This window comes from Myodes glareolus, chromosome 26, assembly GCF_982192425.1.
Source record: "Myodes glareolus chromosome 26, mMyoGla1.1, whole genome shotgun sequence".
NCBI lineage: Eukaryota > Metazoa > Chordata > Mammalia > Rodentia > Cricetidae > Myodes > Myodes glareolus.
Window position 1 is genome coordinate 23,102,100 of NC_142051.1, and position 21,183 is coordinate 23,123,282.

The 21,183-nt window shown below is 45.3% G+C and overlaps 1 protein-coding gene across 3 annotated transcripts in view; it reads left to right on the forward strand.

The window, feature by feature from the left end:
* Syt1 (synaptotagmin 1) overlaps nt 1–5,116 on the forward strand; it is a 508,800-nt gene extending 503,684 nt beyond the window's left edge. For all 3 annotated transcript variants that reach the window (XM_048418341.3, XM_048418342.3, XM_085683223.2), the window contains one exon: nt 1,958–5,116. In XM_048418341.3, coding sequence (XP_048274298.1) covers nt 1,958–2,164 — 207 coding nt within the window. In that variant the 3' untranslated portion in view covers nt 2,165–5,116. The remainder of the gene's footprint in view (nt 1–1,957) is intronic.
* The last annotated feature ends 16,067 nt before the right edge of the window (nt 5,117–21,183 follow it).

Genomic DNA, 21,183 nt, shown 5'->3' on the forward strand with positions numbered 1-21,183 from the left:
CCTAACTCTGAAAATGTCCCTTACATTTCCGAATAATGTTCCCATGCTGGTTCCTGCGTGATGATTGCATCGTGGTGCATTTGCTTGGGAGAAGGCTGAGAATCAAAGCCACAAATTTTACCATCTTATCCTTGCTCCCAAACACTACCTAGCACATAGGCAATTCATTCATTTTATTATTTGTGGTGCTGGGGGGTGAACCAACTACCACTGAGCCATGCCCCCAGCCTAGAAAAATAATCTTCTTAATGCTGACTAGGTAAGGCTGTACATAGTAGCTAATGCTACATTCAAAGTCTACATCCAAAAGTTATTGTTGGACCCGTGAGATGGCTAAGTGGATAAAAATTGCTGCCAATGATGATAATCTGGGATTGATACCCAGGACCCACATGGTAAGAGGAGAGAACCAAATCTTTCAAGTTGTCCTCTCCATATATGCAACATGGCACACATACCTGCACACACATGCACATGCATGCACACACACACACACACACACACACTGAATAAACAAATGTACTAAAAAAGGAAATTACTTTCTAAAATAAAAGTATTGTTGTAAATTTTGTTTTATTTGGGGAGGGGGCAGAGGTGGAGGGTAGATTCGAAGGGACCAAAAAAGGAACAGGATCAAGATACACGATGTAAAAGTCACAGAGAATAAAGAAAAAGAAAGTAGTTGTTTTTGCTATTCCAAAACGGTACCCAAGTGGCATCTGTCAATATACTGACAAAGTAGTTCTGTCCTCAGAATCAAAGTCCCCCAATGCTGTAACTTAGTGGATCTTCACCTGGGCCTGGCTTTCAACATTATATTCTTCCTTTTCAGGTTGGCCACAAATTGATATAGCTACTTTATTTTTATCCTTTATCTTTATATCTGGTGTCTAAATCAGAGCCATCACATATTCTGAACTAAGACATTCTTTAGAGAGTGTATCTTTTAAGCTATAATATGAATTTGCTTTTGTGGATTCCATCAGTCCAATAGAGGGAGTTTTTAAATAAACCCTCAGTTTGATGAAGTCATGAGAAAAATCATGTGTGTCCTAAAGTGACATCCATTTAATATCAATGCCAGATGCACGGTAGTTACTAATTCATGTTCAATAAGAGAATCATAGTCAAGGAAAAGCATATTTTAGCTGCTGCCCCTGTTTTAAAAAGATTTCTACTATATTGTCACTGTTCATGGTTACAATTACCTGATTAGGACAAATCCTTTTAGTTTTACATAAAATCCTTGCTGTCACATCTTGAAATGAGGTCCTAATGAATGATATCTTAATAAGACTCAAAGTCTTAGTAAGAACAACAGCAACAGCAAAAGAGAATAGCCTAAGTCCTAATTCCAGAACACTCATGGATGAGACACATGCAGCAATGCCACAGTGATCTACAGGTGTTTGACGTGTTTGTCTCCCGTATAGAGCCTGGACACCAACTCACTCCTTCCTTACGTGAGCTCAGACAGGTTAGAAAACTTTTGTGAGCTCCCAGTAGCTCTCTCTGTGCCATGGAAATATTAATAGGATCTGTGGTAAGAAACAACTAAATTATTTCTTCTGGAAAGTTAAGATAATATGAAGTATGTAATAAAAATCAGAACCTATGTATTAAGATGACCATCAGGCATGATGACACACACCTGTAATCGCAACACTTGGGAGAGGCTAGAAACAGAAAGATCAGGAGCTCCTTGGCTTGAAGCCGGTCTGAGGAGCATGAGACCCTGCCCACCCCACCCCCAAATAAAAGGTAATAAGATGGTGGTGACCACGATGATGGGAGTGCCAGTGACCATCATGTAGAGACAGAACAAAAAAATCTGGGCTGACGTTTCCAGGGTCACAAACTTTCAGCCTCCTCCGCTAGACTGGAACAGAATCCGTAGTTCGTGGGGCTCCATCCGTAGGGCCGGCTGACCCTTGGTGCGCTTTGTGTCCCCTTCCAGAAAGTGCAAGTGGTGGTGACGGTCTTGGACTATGACAAGATCGGCAAGAACGACGCCATCGGCAAAGTCTTTGTGGGCTACAACAGCACCGGCGCGGAGCTGCGACACTGGTCAGACATGCTGGCCAACCCCCGGCGACCCATCGCCCAGTGGCACACTCTGCAGGTCGAGGAGGAGGTTGATGCCATGCTGGCCGTCAAGAAGTAAGAGGAAGAAGAAGCCTTTCTGCGTTTGCCCACCTAGTGCTCTTTGGCCGGTATCTGTAAATACCTCAGTAATATGGGTCCTTTCATTTTCCAGCCACGCATTCCTAACACGAGTCAGTGGTACTTCAGACCCTGTTTTGATTTGCACAAATTGCAATGTAGAGAGCCCCCTGTGCCCCTCATCCGTGCCACTGCCCTCCAAATCTACTCTTCTTTTAAGCAATATGATGTGTAGATAGAGCATGACCGAAATTATGTATTGTACCACACCGTTGTATATAGCAGTATGCTAAAGATTTATTTCCGGTTGGTGTATTTGTATGTTGTAAGCGTTTCCTAATCTGTGTATATCTAGATGTTTTTAATAAGATGTTCTATTTTAAACTATGTAAATTGACTGAGATATAGGAGAGCTGATAATATATTATATGGTAAATAGAGTATCGTCTGCATTCCAGCAAAAAAAAAAAAAAAATACCGACTCGAAAGGCACTAGTAACGTGAAACTGACGTCTTAAAGGACAACTTAAACCTGAGCTTTCTATTGACATTTGAGTACCAAGATTCGCCTGCCCAACATCTTCGGTGGGCGAACCCCATTCTGTAGAATTCTTTCACAGGCAAATAGCATGACCCGAGCAGCATCCAGGCTGACCTCAAGGAAGCGAAGCCACAACCCAGAATAGCATCTGTCTGTATGTCTCTGCAAAACTAAAACCATGACTTCACTCTTACGTCCAGGGAAGCGAGTTCCGTGAGTTCCTACGACTGCATCAAAGAGTAGCACCGGGCTGGTGTTCTCTGCGTGTGCGTGTGTGCAAGGATGAAAGTATGCTCGTGTGTTCCGTACATGTGGTGCATGCCTTTGTTTGGGGTTAGGGTGGGGGAGGAGACGCGGAGAGAAGTCGGCGTATCTGAAATATTGCCTGACTCTTTCAACAGAAAATAGTAGCTCTCCTTTATCACATTTATATAAGACGTGCAAACCTGTGAATTCTGATCCGGAGTTCGCACCAATAATGATTCCAAAAGGTATGCGCGTGAGACTTTATAATGAAATATTTTATTATACAAAACCAGATTAGAAGGAATGCAGAATATTTTTAACGCAGCAATCTGTGCTTAGTCCACAAAATTACTTTGTGGTAAACGGACAGTATTGTAAATCCCATCAAAAGATGAAAAATAACAATTAGCCATAGTTCTGAATGCACTTCGATTAAGCCAAAACAGACAGCTAGTGATCTTTTTATATGCTCTTTTTACTTAAGTTTTAATTTGTCCTTTAAACAAAGGCGAAACAAACAAAAAAAAAAACCAAGAACAAGTTCCAGTCAAACTGAAGCAACCTCTTATGTACACTAGATGCTTGACTTAGGAGGAGTTTTTAACTGTTTTCCATGTTAGCCTGTAGTAAATGGCACTACTCTGAAGCCACTAGTGACTCCATAAGAGTCTTAAGGATTGCTCTGTGTAACACTGTGACTGCCCTGTGTGCTTAGACACGTAGTTTCCTCAGTGGATAGCACTCAACTTATTCCGTAGTGATAATTGTAACAATACTGCCATTCCCTCTTACTGCACTGCCCAGTGTGTGTGTGTGTAGCACAAACAGTTCTCATCACTAAGGACCAATTCAGAACTGGACAGCTATGCATAGGACAGAAAGATACATAGAGCGGGGAGAGAAACACAGCATCCTGTCGACACTGTGTACAACTCGTCTATATATTTGTCCCCGCGGTGGTAGACAGCCACTTCAGGAAGGTGAGCCTGCTACCGAACGCAGCTTCTAGTCCTTTCTCCCACTGGCTGCTGTGCCCTGTCTTCACCTCCAGGCCACAGAGAGTAGCGAAGCGCCTAAGAGAGAGACGGTCTTCACAGGTACCAAAATAAAATGGAGGGATGCTAGGCATGGCCTCGTGTTTGATCTTTAAGATCGAGCTCCGTGTTTAGGACAAAACTCGAGAGAGATCCCAAAAAAAAAAGGGCTGGCTGTCGGTGGGCTTTAAACACGGGGTTGGCTGTTCCTCCCCCCCGCCCCGCCCCACACACACACCACAAAACATCAAATCCTAGTTGTGATTCTTTCCTCATCAGAGAAGCGGTAAACCCTTTGCCTTTCATTCCCATCACAGCAAACTCTTGAGAAATAAGACAGACACGAAGGACGAGGAGAAAAGCCTTTTCCTGCGGATGAACAGCACTTTTTAAAAGCTAAACACGTGGGTGATAGGGAAATGCGCACTCACAGGTGGGCTTAAACAGCAGTTTAAAGAGGAGACTCAAAGGAGATGCTTTCCTATTTAAGGGACCAAGTCCTACCAAAGAGGAGGCGTTGGCTTTTAAAAACACAGCAAACACCAGACCCTGACATTTGATTTCCTCATCTCCCGATTTAAGTTGTACACAGTGAAGTAACATGCCCAAAGATGCGGCTCCCAGCTGCCGAACGAACATTATTTCCCGCATCACAATACCGCTAGCATCATCCTCTTACAACACTGCCAACGTGGGATTGCCACCGTCGACTTAGTTGGTACTATATCATCTCTCATGAGCCGGTGACTGGACCTGCTTTATGACCTAGCGTCATCCTCGGATAAGCCACTTGTACCTTTCTGGCAAGGCTGTGTAAAGTCTTAGATGCTGATAACCCTAGAAAGATCCTAGTTGCCTTTGTGTATATTTACTGCCTGCTTGAGTGTTTCTCTGTGTGGGTTTCCCTGTGTCTCGTAGAAATGTTGGGGTGTTTTTCTTCTTCTGCCATAAGGCTCGTGGCCCGCGAGCCAACTCCTTTAGCTGTATTTTTCCCTTCATTTTTTGATAAGTGGTTTAAATTTTGTTTCACTTTGTGTAGTGAACCCCCTGGTAGTTTTCTGATTGTTGTTAAAAAAAAAATGACTTAAGATATTACATGGATACTCAATTAAAATGTTTTATTTCCGGTTGATGGTCGCTGTCTTCCAACTCCTTTTGTTCCCGACGCCGGTGTTACTAGAGGGCAAGCTGACCTTGTGGGTAAACCAGAAGCGGCGGCAGCTGAAAGAAAAAGCTTGTGCTAAATGCCAGCCTCAAAGTCACTTCGGGGACAACAGAGCTGCTTCAGGGGAACAATGCCCAGAGGGCGTCTGCCCAGTAACCTTCCTCACCTGTGTGGTCCTCTAAACCTATCACAAAGCCCCTTAGCGTAGTTCAGAACTTTTCAGTTTGCCTAAACTGTGTCCTGGAGGGATTTCAGTGCCAGCCAATACACACTTCCCCCAGACCAAAAATTAAAATAAAATTGTTTCAAGTGTCTCTTCGGAAGATAGACTGAACGTTAACGTCTACGCCTGCTACAATGATTAGAAGCAGATGAATGGCTTGCCGACATTCATTTGACGTCAGTGCGGGACTTACTATGGACAGTTCTTTACCAGACTCTGGGTGGAGCCCATCCCTAAACTGACATGTAAACTCCTGGTACACAGTGTGGGCATGGAGTTGGCAAGATCAGTAAGGGAAAGGCAGTTCCCTGAATATCTGACAGCAGGACTTTGATCCCTAGGACCCGTGTAAAGAAAAGAGCGAGTACCATGTAATTGTCCCTTGACTTGCATGAATGCTGTGGTACATACGCGCACACACATACAAAAACACATACACAAACATACACATGTATACACACATATACACATATAAATAAGCAATTATATATATATGTGTGTGTGTATGTATATACATATATACGTATATAAATATATATACAGTTTTTTTGAGAGAGGGTTTCTCTGTGTAGCCCTGGCTGTCCTGAAATTCACTCTGCAGACCAGGCTGGCCTCGAACTCAGAGATCTGCCTGCCTCTGCCTCTTGAGTGCTGGGGTCAAAGGTGTGTGGCATATTGCCTGGCTAAAAATTTTACATATACTGGATTTTGGGGATCCAGTCTGTTTGGATACTCACCTTCCTGGACCTGGAGGGAGGGGGGAGGAACTTGAACTTCCCACAGGGCAGGAAACCCTGACTGCCCTTAGGGACGAAGAGGGAGGAGGAGAGGGAGTGGGGGGAGTGGGAGGATGTTGGGAAGAGGGGCGTAAATGGAAACTTTTATAATTTAATAAAATTACTTTCAAAAAAAAAAGAAAAGAAAAAAGGCATAAAAACTTAGCTCAAACTCAGAACCCATGTAAAAGAGCAGCTATAGTGTTGGGATCATATAATCCCACAGAACAGGGGAGACAAAGGCAGCCACGCCCCAGGAGCTCTTTGGCCAGCAAGCTTTGTCTACTTAGCTAGCCTGGAGCCAGGAAGCAACTGTCTCCAAACATAGGGTGGACAGACCTGAAGAATGATACTCAAGATTGTCCTCTGGCCTTACACAAATCAAGCAACTTTGGCCCCCCAAACTTTCACTAGACCAATGACAGCACAGACTGTGGTGTGTCATGTTGGTCCCCTTGCAGTCTGGAGGGTCTGTCCTGCAGTTTCTCTGGTGTTGCCTGTGGACAGTGTGCCCTGTCCCTCTGCGGCTGAGAGATGCTCAGCTATTCACCTAAACTCAGTGAGTAGCGCACATGGCTGAACTCAGCTCCACAGTCAGAGGGGATGGTTCAGGGATGTGTCCACATCCCATGGCTGATTCAGGAACTCTATCTCAGCAGACCAGAGGGATGGTTCTGGAAAATGTCCACACACACTACTGATTCGAGAACTCTATCTCAGCAGCCCAGAGAGATGGTTCTGGGATATGTTCACATTCATGGCTGATTCTGGACCTCCATCCAGTTCAGCTCCACAGCCCAGAGCAGTCAATGGTGGAAAAAGTTTTTGCAATGGTTCATAGCTCAACCTCTAGCCAGTTTTCTTCACCCATTGGCAGGCGTGGTTCCTACAAGGTCACTTCAGTGAAAACCCCTTTCTGTAAGTTCCATCCTGGGGATCCCAACAACACCGTCTTTGACAGGGGAAATCACAGGAAGCTTCCGAGAGAAGCCAGGACAAGAAAGAAATCCTGATGGATCTGGTAGGGGTCACCCAAGCCATGGCACGGGCAAGACGTTCTTTGACCTCTTAATAAAACTCTCTGCCGGTCACCTCCATCACACTTTCTGTATCAGCCATTAGTCACGCTAAATGAGGACAGGGACCAAGCCTCAGAGGCTTCAACAGCCTAGGGAGAGACCACGTAATTACTGAGTACTATGAGGCGGCGGGGAGCAGACTTTTAAATTTAAATTGGGAAAAGAAAGAAGGCAGGCCCGGTTACAAACAAAATGTCATCAGCATAGTAAGCCCAATGGTTAGGCTGTCACTGCCAGGGGTTTTGTTTCCTTGAAAAACTCTCAAAAAGCAGACCCAAAATGAATGAAAGCATATTTGTAGTGATTTACCAACTGCAACAAATAATCGCCTATGCTTTTCTCAGTCCCTGCTCCCCCAAAGGCTCCCAAAGTCTAAAGCAAATGCAGGACACTTCTTAGATGTATTAATCAGCAAGCAGATCCACTTCACATGTTACAGAAGGACATTTAATAGAGGGAATGCGTCCTATGGCGAGTGCTGGGGAAACAAAGGGACCCTCTGTAAGGTTAAGAGGAAGCGGATTTAGTGTTGATGGCATCCAGGCCTGTCAAGGGTCTGGAACCTTGGGGAAAGTGACCTGTAGGCTCCCGGACCTACAGAAAAGACTGATTCAGAGTAGGGCAGGTAACAGATAAGAGCTTCCCCGGAAGCTCTGGGAAGGCCAGATGGCCCTTATCAGTGACTGCTCTCAGAGCCAGGACAGAATTCTGTCTCCTCCCCTCCTACCTCTACCTCAATCAGTGAGGCCTATGGGTAGAACCTGGTCCCCAGTGGGCAAGAGATTCTGGGAAAAACAGTCTTCACTGGTTAAGACCACATCCCAAGCGTACTGTAGAGGACAGGTTGGAATGGGGACAGAGAGCCTTGGGCCAGCTGGGAACACTTAACATGGATGTTTATGCCTTCTTCAGGGAGGCCTCCACTGTTCCTTTCTGAGCTCCCACACAAGACTCCACCCGAGAAGGTGGATGCACAGCAATTGTGTTCTCCCACAGTCCGGGCAGAGAGCAGCTTCCTGCAGATTCCAACTGTGATCGCGCCTCTGCTCTCTCTATAGCGCATCCTTGGTACCGATGCCCCGGAGGCTTTGATTTGCAGCAACTGACAAGTTCCACGCAAATTCTTACTATTAAAATGGTGAGATGGCAACCAAGTATTTAAAAAAAAAAAAAAAGTCAAGAGAATAACAATGAGAAATACCGTGGTACTCCATGTGCCAAGAACATTTCCAAAACACATCAGGTAATAATTACTCGGAACAAACTCTAAGAAGGAACCAGTAATAGCCTGCTGGTGCGAGCCTGTTGAGAACTTGGGTAACGTGGGTATGGCTGCATGTTACCTGCATTTAAAATCACCTGCTTCAGCCCTCTTGATTTCCTCATTCCTCACCGCCCACCAGGGTGGGCCCATTTGGTTCCAACATTCGCCCTCGAAGGGCGAATTTTGGGCAAACAAACTTTTCTCCCATGCAAAATGTACTTGCAGGCCTCCTGCAAGGTTGAAAAACTTTTTTCAGGGAATAGACCCACTGTCCCCTTATCTCTGACACTTCCCCACCTGCTGTGACTGGAGAGAGCAGGGTCCAGTGTAGATGCTTTTGGTAAAATGGTTTGAATGGTGGGGTGGGGGGGGAGGAAAGGGGAGAGGCAGAGAGGCAGGTAGAGGGAAGTAGAGGGAGGGAGAAGGAGATAGAAGGAGGGAGAAGGAGAGAAAGAGAAGGAGAGGGAGAGAGGGAGGGGAAGAATGACTGCCTCTTGGTTCACTTAACTAGGAAGGTTCGAGTAGGTCCATCATGAACAGCTGGATTATAATCAGGGTCCCCACTCTCTCCACCTCCTCCCCCCTGCCCTCCTGGCAGAAGAAAGTTCTTTCAGAACATCCTCGAAATTCCCACACCTCGCTTGTGTGTCTAGAATAAACACATCTGCAGATAAACACCATGGCTACGAAATATAAGATTTGCTTTGCCAAAATCGAGGTCCGTATCTCTAGAGCCAGAAGCTTGGGGATGGAGGAAGGTTGGACCCTGGACAGAAAAGAGTGACAGTAACGGGAAAGGGAAGGGGTGGTCATGCAAATCAATGCTATAGGCCCCTGATTCTCTACCTCTGGTGTATATAGTTCAACCCGTACGCAGGCACAGCGGCAGCCTGCTCCTCCTTCCTTCTGAGTACGAGCACTGATTAGAGAGGAAGACTTGACGTTCCCTTGTGTTCCTCCCTGCAGTTACTTACTGAAAATATCTATTCACCTCATATGTATCGCCAGGAAAGTCAACCAGCTGTCCTGTGCTCTGAAGAGAGGCTTTGGGGAAAGCACTGAGACCAAAGCATCACTTTGGATCTCTCAGTCCATAGGTAAAAACAATATTATTGAATTTTATCATCAAATGAGCCTAACAGGAAAGCAGAATGGAGAAGGAAATGTATCGCACTAGGCAGCTCCTAGCAACTTTGTTTTCCCGTGGAAGATCATGTTCTGGGTCCGTACAGAACGACCGCTCAGCAGTTGTAATTCTAGTATTCTCTGAAGCTGATACCAGTTCCTTTCACATATTGTGAAAATCTCATTCTCTGGTTACTGCATAGTCTTTGGTTTTATTTCAAGACGGTTTCCTTGAGTACCCTTGGCTGGTCTGGAGCTTGCTCTGTAGACCAGGCGGGCCTTGAACTCACACAGGGAAAGGTTTTTCTTCTAGGCATGTAGAAGAGAACAGTCAGAGGCATCAGGAGGAGCCCAGGGCAGAGAGAGAAAAGAGTATACTAACATGGCCGACAGACTGGGATTGGACGTGAGAGGAGAGAGAGAGAGAGAAGGACCAAGGGGAGACAAGAGAGAGGGAGTAAAGACAGGACCAAGAGAGCACAGGGCTGAAATGGCAGGGTTAAATGGGAATGGAAACTGGGGAAGGGAAACCCATAAACCTGTAACTGGGAGAAGTTTCAGGTAGGGCCGGGGTGAGAAGAGCCAGGGGGTCATTTTCTTCTGAGAAAGCCTGGAGGCCAGTGTTACGTAGTGGAAAAAGTAAAATGCTGTGGATCCCCAAGTGGCTGCAGAGGGCAGTGGACCATGAGACCTTGCTGCAGGTCCCCAGAGTGGCAGCAGCAGGCCACGAGTGGGTGCGAGACCTCAATGGAGCAGCCAGTCCCACGAGGAGAGACAGACAGATGGGCATGTCACAGGTCTCTGAAGGTGGCTGGTCCCAGGCAGGGAACCATGCTAGAGACATGGATAGACATGCCAGGCAGAGTGAGGTTGGATATTTATTTCGTAGGTTATGGAGGGGAAAGGGGAGAAGAGCAGAGAGAGAGGCAGAGGGAGGGAGGGAGAAACAGAGGTAGGGGAGGAGAGGATCCACAGCAGCAGCTACCTCTCTGGAAGAGAGACAGAAAAGGCAGGAAGGGACTCAAATTGGAAGCTGAAGATGAGCTTGCTTTGGTGGATGGGGGGGGGTGAACGTGGCTTGTCTCTTAAAGGGACAGGACAAATCATTACAGGCAGCATGCTCTTTGGTACGCTAATAGGTGTTACAGAGTTTCTCTTAGAGGAGACACCTAGGTGCTAGCTCATTCTCTCCCTCCCTTCCCCTCCCCTCTCCCTTTCTCTCCCCCATCCTCTTTACCTTTTTCTCTGTCTCCCTCCCTTCTCCCTCTCTCTCTTCCTTACTCTCTTCCCCTCCCTTTCTCCCTCTCCCTTCCTCTTTCCTGGTCTCCCACACACAGCCCATTTCCCTTCTAACCGCACAGTTGTGAGGGAGCCACAAAATCTCACATCTCCACGTTTTCGCTATTGCCTTTTCCCCACCCGAGGTTCCCTGATAGAATCCCACAAGCTGGTGAAGAAGGTAGGAAAGGGGCACGGGTCCAACAACAAAAGGCACTCGGACCACCAGAGGAAATAGAGTTTTTTTTAATAAACTGTCACTTCATAAGACTCAAACGCCAGCCTCGGGTTCGACTGGCTGACTTCTAGCTCTCAAATGGTCCATCCAACCCACAAAGGTCCCTGGACCTTAGGCAACCAGCAATGCCCTCTGGAGCAATCAGGCCAGGAAAATACCTCACTTGCTTGACTAAGTTACAGAATATTTTTTACTCTTGAGAGAAGGAACACCCGTCACCAGCAAGTGCACAGAAGAAAAAAAAAAGTATATATGATTTATAGAAGGAGCTAGAAGGTAGATCCCATAGATCCCAGTTTCCCGTCACTGTCAAAGTTGCTTCATTCTCTTACATCTCCCTTGAAATATTTGCTTCTGGGCTTTTCCCAGTGAGAAACAGAACTCAGGAGCTTCAACTTAGGCAGAAATCTATGGGCCGAGTGACTCATGAGCCTTTATTCTGCCTCTGCTTCGGAAGATCAGCTGTGGATAAACTGTGGCCCAGCAGGGAATTAGGGCAAGGAGGAGGCCACCAGGGCCTCTCTTCCTTCCAGTTGCATTAACACTTGGATGATGAGCTCACCCAGACCTGCATGTGTGCCCCGGAAAGTCCCTCCCATTTTGTTGAGGTCTCTTTAGGTAGCTGTATGCCACCTCTGCTCATTTACTCTATATTAAGTGCTAGCTAGCTCTTTGCTGGGGAGTCTGGGAAGTATTTGTGTCAGCATTTGGAGCTGGTTATACATTCAATTACACACCACACACCCACACCCACCCACCAATTCATTTAGTGAAATCTCCGTACCTTACAGAGTGACTACATTTGAATCTATAGCCTTCACAGAGGTTCAGGCCCCGAGGGTGGACCCTGCTCATTCTGACTGGTGTCTCCATAAGGAGAGATAATCTGAACAGACAAAGACACCAAAGGCACCAAACGCACAGCAGAATGACCCTGAGACCAGGCAGCCAAGGGACCATCTGCAGGGACAGAGACTGTAGGAGAAGTCGTTGATTTTGGCCTTCCAACCTCAGAACTCTAAGCAACACACATCTCTGTTGTTGAAGCCCCTCGTGTTGTGGAATCCATTCTGGGAAAACACTACAGCATCTGGGACAAAATTTAAAACTCTCTGTCCTCTGTTGAAGCAGCCGCCCGGGCAAGGCTGATTTCAGCTGCCCCTTGAAGGACAGGACACTGTTTCCCCGAGTCTTCAGAGGCAGGAAATACCCTTTGTGTCTCCCCTTTTTCTCACCATCGGGATGGAACAGCATCTCCCTCCTACCCTGTCCACCCTCCCCAGTCTATATCTGTCCGGCCCAGACATCTCTGCTCCACAAAACTCCAGACTCAAGAGGTTGAAGTGGGGTATTTTTTTTTTCAGACTTACCTTGGACTAAGCAGGGTTTTTCACAGGAACACAACCAACAGGGTGTGTGTATGTGTGTGTGCACGTGTGTGTGTGTGTATGTGCGCATGACTAGAGATACATACACTCTAGTATAAAGGCTTGGAGTGTTCAAAACATGAAGAGGCAGACGGGTAGGTTGGAGACTAAAGAAAGCCGTAAGTCAAGTCCACGGCCGTCTGCCGACTGCTGTAGAATATTACTCTAACCAGGCAAAGATGTGCTAGGTTTGTTTATGCTGCGGGACATTACTTTAACTGTATGAAGGTGCGTTACTTTTGTTTACGCTGTGTTTGCTTAATTGTGTAAAGATGTGTTTCATCTGCTTCACCTTGTCTGCCTAAGGCACCTGATTGGTCTAATCAAAAGCTGAACGGCCGATAGCTAGGCAGGAAAGGGATAGGTGGGGCTGGCATGCAGAGGGAATAAACAGGGAGAGCAATCTAGGCGTGAAAAAAATACAAGAAGAAGAATGAGAGAAGAATCAGGGAAAGAACAGAATGTGGGACACCCCTGGGACATGAAGTCAGACAGACAGACAGACAGACATAGAGAAGTAGTGAAAGTAATAGATACAGAAGTAAGAAAGATAATAAGCCCCCAGATAAAAAGTAAATGAAGAGAAAAGGGTTAAGTTAAAAGAGCTTAGGTAGAAGCAAGTCTAAGCAAGGCCAAACATACAAAACTAATGATAAGTCTCTGTGTCATGATTTGGGAGCTGGTTGGTGGTGACCCGAAAGTAAAAGCCTGGTGCAGCTGACAGAACTCTTTTTTGCTCTAAGGAAGGCATTCTTGGTTCTAGCCAGGCCATTGGCTGCTTGTGGAGGCCTACCCATGTCCGCGGAAGGTGTCCCACTTCCTAGAATCCCCTGACCTAAACGTTCATCTCATCCCGAAACATCTTCATACTGGAAGTTTTACATATCCGTGAGGTAATACTGAGGTTTATTGTTACCTTCAGTCGCTAATAGCTAACAGGTAGCTTCGGTTCTCAACTTGACTTACCGGGGGAGACTGAACCTCAACTGAGAAGCTGCTTCCTTCAGACTGACCTGTGGGCATATCTATAAGGCATTTTCTTAATCGCTAATTGATTTTTGGGGGACCTAGCTCACTATGGACAGAGCCATCCCTCATCAGGTGAACCTGGACTATATAGAAGAGTAACTGATAGGCCAGGGGAAGCAAGGCCGGGAAGCAAGGTCAGTAAGCGATCGTCCTCCATGGTCTCTTCAGTGCCTCCGTGAGTTCCCACCTGACTTTCTTTTGTGAGGAACTATGATCTGGGGGTGGTAAAATGAAATAAACCCTTTCTTCCCCAAGTTCCTTTTGGTTACAGTCTTTATCATAGCAAAAAAAAAAAAAATGCTCAACTAGACCAGTTGCACACCATGGGAACTGTAGTCAACAGTACTGTTTAATATTTCTCCAAACAATTAAAAGAAAATTTGTACTCCATAGTGTCGAATGGAGTCTGCACACACCTGTTCACACCTGTTATCAATAGCTTAGTGCTTATCCACTGCTAACCTTTGTTCTGAATTAACATCTCACCAGGCCAGAAACCCTGGAGGCGTACCAGGGCAGTCCAGGCAGACAAGAACTGAACTTAGTGTTATCCAAGACGTTCGCAGCCCAGATTGAGGGAAGAGTCGTAGCACACGCCTTTAATCCCAGCTCTTGGGAGGCAGAGGCAGGCAGATCTTGTGAGTTCGAACCTGGTCTCCAGGGTAAGTTCCATGACATCCAGGACTACACAGAGAAGCCTGTCTCGAGAAGAAAATGATAACGGGAGTGGTACTGACATTGAGTCTCACAAACATGGCTGACCACCTGACTGAAAGAGCAAGACCAAGCTCCAGAGTGACTTCCTGTTCTACACATGCATGCACGCACACATGCATGCACGTACACATACATGCACGCACGCACTTCTCCCCATATAACCTGCTGGCTGGAGAAGACATGTCAAGCACCTTAACCTGTTAACCATCTGCCTTCTTAGGCGGTCAGGTCTCAGAATGGAGCCCAGCTTCAAGATCCAGCTCCCGGCACCGCTCACTGGCACTTGCCGTGACAGGCATTATGAATTCCAGCGCTCTGGTTACAATGACAAGTAAACAAGATGATGGATATAATAATTAGCTTAATTTAATCATTCGGCATTGTTTGCGCGTATCAAGCCATCATACTGTATCCATGAATGTACACAATTATGAGCTGTGAATTTAAAATAATCACAAGCTGGAGGTGTGCACAGTGGTACTGGGCTTACCCAGCATGCATGAGGTCCTCTCTTGGAGCCACAAAAACGGTAATAATGTCAATCTCAAATTTAAGCTTTACATTGGCAGGCTCATTCATAATAATAATTTACCAACTACCTGACTACTGGGGTTCAAGTTGTTGGCAAACAAATCCAACCCTTATAGGTCTTCCTTGTACTAAACTGGTTTCCTGTGTCCTCAGTGGTCTAGGGAGAACTGCCATGTCTGATCCCGCCATCCTGACCCAGAGCGGTCTACAATAGGCATCTGAAATGGGGCAAGATCAAGAGAAGACAAAATAGATAGCCAGACTGCTTTTAAAAATGTAAGCCATGACACAAATAATAGTACATTGCTTTTGCCTGTCAGGGATAATTTGGAAGTATATAGTAAATTTCAGGTTTTCCTACAGCATCCACAAAAACCAGCACAAACTTGGCCACATAAAACAACACACATTTACTGTGGGGCATTTCTGCAGTTCAGAAGTCTGACAGGGACCCAGGGGCCCAAAGTCAAGGTACTGGCACATCTGGTCCCTTCTGGAGGGTCCAGGTAGAAATCCATACCCTTCCTGTTTCTAGCTCCTGGGAGGGATTACAGGCTCTGGCTTGTGCCCTCCTGCTCCATCTTCAAAGTCAACGGTTGCCTCTTATTTTTCTTCTCTCTAGCTCTTTCACAGCAACTGGGAAAACTTTTTCCATGTTGCTGTTGGTTTTGTGTTTGCTTTTTTGAGAGAGACATTTACTGAGTAGCCCAGTTTTACTATAAATTCATAAACCTCATAGAACATCATAATTATTCAGGTCATTTATTTATTTATTTATTTTTGAGACAGAGTTTCTGTATGTAGCCCTGACTGTCCTGGAATTTGCTCTGCAGACCAGGCTGGCCTTCAAACTCAGAGTTCTGCCTCTGCCCCTACAGTGCCAGGATTAAAATCGTGAGCTGCCACCACTCAACTCCATCCAGGTATTTTTAACTGCCTGTGGGAAGCTCTCACATTCCCATGACCTTGGACATCCTCAAGGTCATGACCTCATCGAGTAAAATAAATGATCAATCTCACTCTCTTCAACATTTGCAGATGACTAATAAAACATTTTAAACTACAGATTGGACAGCACATACCTCCCAAGTCATTTTTCCTGGCTCGTGATCCTTGAATGTGCCAACGGTGTTACTTCTTCTACTCAACACCATTCTCTAGAGAGCCGAACATGCCATTTCTTTACTCCATTTAGTTTTTGATTAATTAACAAGTCACCAGTGTGGATGGAGATTTTTCTCCATCTGGCGGTCCGACTGGACTGGTTTCTCTCTGCCCACTGTGGCCCTGCAGCCACTTATGAAATAAGCACTCTGAGGCTTATTATCAGTTAGAATTGTTTGGCCAAGGGCTTAGGTGTCTTACTGGCTAGCTCTCTCTCTTATAAATTAGCTATTTCTCCTGATCTGTGTATCACATGACTGTGGCGTTACCTCTGTCCCAGCATCTTTCTCCTTAGGGTGCTTTTGGTATGTCTCTTCTTGGGCGGCTACATGGTTTTATTCTGACTCCACCTTCTCTCTTTCCCCATCTTTGTTTCGATTTCCCACCTAAGTATATTCTGCCTGACCATTGGCCGAAACAGCTTTTTTCATCAACCAATAAGAGAAACACATAGTCACACTATACAGGAGGACATCCTATATCACATTAGCACACGCAATCCCATCATCCTCTATCCTTTTCCTGCCTTTCTTCAGAAGATATGACTGTGGCATACTATTATTCTGTTTGCATGTTGCCTGCTTTGTGTGTGTGTGTGTGTGTGTGTGTGTGTGTGTGTGTGTATGTGGAAGGGTGATTGTATCCATATAGACTGAGGTTTTCATCTACTTATTCATTGCCACCCCCAACATTTAGAACATTGCCTGGCAGCTGCTGGCATAATAGCCATTCAATAAATACTGGACAAGAAGTCATAAACGATTTCACTCGGATAGGATTCGCAATGTTATGATGACTAATTAATAATAAGCTAGCTAGTGTGTTTGATGTGTGTGGTTTTGTGTTTTGTTTCCTGCCGCCCCCAGAACTGCACTATTTCATTTTGGCAGGTCTTAAAAGACAGTTTTCATGGTTTATCAACCACGTTAGCCAACTTCCAGATAAGGATCCTTAGCCATTGACAAACTGGTGGCTTCAAATCCTGGTTGCCCTTTGGCTGTTCAAAACTCTTGCTTTTCTTCCATGGGGAACTATTGAAATCTACTCTTTCAAGCTGCAGAAGAAAAATGCAGATAATTGCTGTGACAATAAGTGGTGCAGAAGCAGCAAATATGACCAATTTTCTTCAGTTCATTTAACCCCTAATCAACTGTCAAGCAAAACATCCGTCCAAGTTAGCAAAGCGTGGGGCCTCCTCTCTCCCCGCTTGCAAGTGTTTCAGGGAATGAGATAATTGCTTATCACTGTGCAGAAGGAAATCTGGGGTTCAGTGGGGAGGGCTGGGGGAGGCTTACATCTTACTGCACAGCTGTATGTCCTTCCTTGCTGACTCCGCTGGCGTTGTCAGCCTTGACTTTCAGATTGGATTCTCTCCTCAGGCATAAAGATATCGGATATTTCAAGTTTTGAACAATCCATCCCCTTTGACTTTTTTTTCTCAAAATCACACTGAACTTGCTATTATAGTCTTCTAAGCTATGAAGGATCGTCAAGTATTAAAGAAACTTCCAAACTGCCAAGAACCTCCATTTTCTTTCTAGAAAATATTGGGGGTGGGGGTGTCTGTACCGTCCATGCTACTATGTGTACTACAGTCCTGTAGCGCCTGTACTACATGTACTATGGTACTAAGACTGAAGCATATAGCTACAGGACAAATCGCAAGCCCTGCATGGTCCTGGAGATTCACACACACATACAGAGACAGAGACCCGGGTCATCCTTGAATTCCCCAAGAACACCCCCTTTACTGTGTTCCAAGGCAGCTTATATAGGGATCCTTAACTGCTAGCCACGCCCCAGCCAAACCCACCAGAAACCACTTCCCTCCCCTCAGGAACTCCTGAGGGTCTCATGCTCAGAGCAGCTGCAAACACAGGAAAACAAATTGTTTTACAGGAAATTCAGGGTCTGAGGATCCACAGCCCCCAACAGATGTCTACATTGTTGCTCACTTGCTAGTTATGTGGCTCTTTTTTTTGAGAGGGGAGGTCAAGACAAGGTTTCTGTGTAGCTTTGGAGACTGTCCTGGAACTAGCTCTTGTAGACCAGGCTGGCCTCGAACTCACAGTCTGCCTGCCTCTGCCTCCCAAGTGCTGGGATTAAAGGCGTATGCACCACCACCCTGGCAGTTGTGTGGTTCTTAAGGTCACAAGAAAGCAAAGGGAAGTCTCCACTGGACCAGAGAGAAATTAGACCTAAAGACCATTACAAAGTTGAAAAGAAATATCGTAACTCATAAATTAAAACAGTACCAATACTAAACGTTCCCTTGAGAGATATTGAAAGGCTAGAAGGGAGCTGGAGAAATGGCTCAGCAGTTAAAAGAGTGCTTGTTGTTCTTCCAGAGAACTGGAGTTAACACCCACATCTGGTTGCTCACAACTGCCTATTGTTCCTATAATTGATAGGTTCTTTTGGTTTCCTCGAGCACCTGAACTCACACACATGCACACACCATAAAATACATAATCAGAAAACATAATATACAAGCAAAAGACCAGCCAGATTTTTTTAAATGCCCAAATGAAGCATTATGGGACAAAAAGAAAAAAATCTACATAAATACCATTGAGTTCATTTTATGTTAGCAGTCTACTACAGGGCATGGTGCCTGCCCTTAAGTGTGGTTATATACCCAGACACACTCCAATGGAGAGAACAAATTTTTCTTTGCAAGTGACTGTGAATTAGAGACGACTTCTTGGTGAGGAATGGGAGTTCATGTCCACTCCCCTCTCAGGACTGGGGACCTTTCTGGCTTGGACCTGTGCACACCCTGTGCATGCTGCCACAGTCCCTGTGGGTTCACTGGGTGGCTTTTAAAAGGCAGGAACACAGTTCTTCAGGATAAGCTCCCTCCAACGTGGCCACGTTGACCTCCTGCCCTTCAAATGGGAGGACTTGACATCTTGCTTTGTGACCAACCTCTTAGGTCATGTGAGTCTAAACCTAAGGACTGAGTGAGTGCCAGTCTACTGAGGAAAGTGGGAGGGATTGCCTGGGGGCTTGGAAACCTCCCTGGGTATTGATTTAGCCATCCCTCCATTTGGAATTCATGAGATGGAAAAGGCAATCTCCTAGAATGTCAAGCCTGTATTAGTTGTCAGTGTTGTACTTATAGTCCAAGCATTCTTATAACTGGAATAGAATTTAAATCTCTTGTTTTCTTTTCGATAGTTATTAAGCATTCTAAAAACATCCATTGGAATGAGTACTTTCTCCTATTCTAAAAATCTTCTGGATATTTTGATATCTTTATGGATTTTATATTTTATTCCACTGGGTACCTATATAGTAGTGGCCATCTATAGAATTATTTTAATTTGTGCATGAGTGTGGGTGTGTGTTTTCCTGTTTGTCTTTTAAGGAGAGAGTAAAAGAAGGCATGGAGTTAGACGGGCAGGGAGGTGAGGAGGATCTGGAAGGAGATGGGGGAGGGAAAACTGTGACCAGAATCTATAGTATGAAAAAAAAATACAAAAAAAATAATAAAAAGGAGTCATGAAAAATCCCTTCTGGATCTCATTGGCTGGCACACACATGACCATTCCTTGCTGCCAAGGATGAGGAGTAAACTAGCATCTGATGTTTTCAAACTCTGCTCAGGTGAAGGTGGACAAGGGGAAGGGGGACAAGAAATGGAGGCAAATGGCCAGTCAGACTCCTTCGTGTGTATCACATGTTCTTCTGGTCATGAAGAGAACAAAAGCCTCCCCTTTGCCTCTGTCATCACTCCAGTTAGGAACGGCCGAATCCTACTTAGAGATAAATGCACACAATACTCTGCACTCTAGAAATGTCGTAGGATGTTCTTTCTCTTACTGGCTTTGAAATTCTTTGCCTATTCGCTGGTGGTCTCTCTGTGCTGAACATTTGGTTATTTTTAGCAACAAATAGTCACACATTGCTACTCTTGATCTTTTTCTCTTTCCTTAGGTGGGGAGAGGAATGAAATCCTGGGTACTTTTTAAAATGTTTGAATTGAGTTTTTCTCTGTTACATTTTGAAACTTTAAAATAAGGGAAAGAGGCGATCCTGTGTCACTCAAATGAGCGTGTGCCTGCTCTGTTACCCTTTTCTCCTCCTATTAAAACTATTCTGGAACAGCTATTCACCTGCAGCTGATGACATTCCCAATACAGGCACCGGAAAGAGGGAAACATTGTCCAAACCGGCACATTGAGAAAGATTCCTTTTTCCTTTCAGCCTTTCTTGTATTGAAGAAAATAATCACTGAGTGCCTAACAGTGTCAGCCCAGATGACAATCTGACTTTATTACATCAGAAGTATATTTGAAGAAGAGGTTTGTGGACAGATGTCTCCTTGGCATCTTTGTTAAGTGGGAGGAAAGGGACCACTGTGCCAAGGTTGGCTTAGCCAGCCGATAACTCCCTCAGCACCACGGCCTTTATTCTAGCCTCCCCAGATTACCTAGGCATTCTCTGCTCAACTCACTTCCTTTCCTGTGCGTGTTTCCGCCTCACCTGCATGCTCTCTCCCAAACCTTCCTGCAAGAAGGGAGCAGGGAAGGATCCTAGCCCCAGGTGTGATCCCATCTTCTCAGGGCCAGTCCATTGCTCTCTTGATTCAGATTTTTGCGAGCACATAAAGATTGTTGATAAAAGAATCACCGGATTGTGGTGGTGCAGGTTGTGGCTCGCGCTTTTAATCCCAGTCCTCAGGAGGCAGAGCCAGGCGGGTCTCTGTGAGTTTGAGGCCAGCCTGGTGTAGAAAAAAAAAGGGGGGGAACATGGGAAATGGAGAGAGAGAGAGAGAGAGAGAGAGAGAGAGAGAGAGAGAGAGAGCCAATGATTTTCCACTGAGACAAATATTTTTGAAAGGTTTTCATCCATCCAACCAGAATTTGCAAAAATGTATCCTAAGGATAGTTTTTAATTTTTGGTCAAAGATAAAAATTTCTCTTGTTGAGCTGTAAGTTAAAATTTTGCTAACCACTTCTCAAACTGGGGGTCCTTTTATTCCGCTCTTAACACAGCTGTCCCCCCACTCTATGCCACGCCACAAAGTCAGTTCTACAGCTAAGTACATTTAGGAATTGTGTCATCTTGGGTTTTTTGTTTGTTGTTTGTTTTGTCTTTGCAGATTCTTTTTAGGAAGACCCCTGCTGTTTAACAATGTTTAACCCAAATTTCCTAGCTTTAACACAGAATTTAACCCA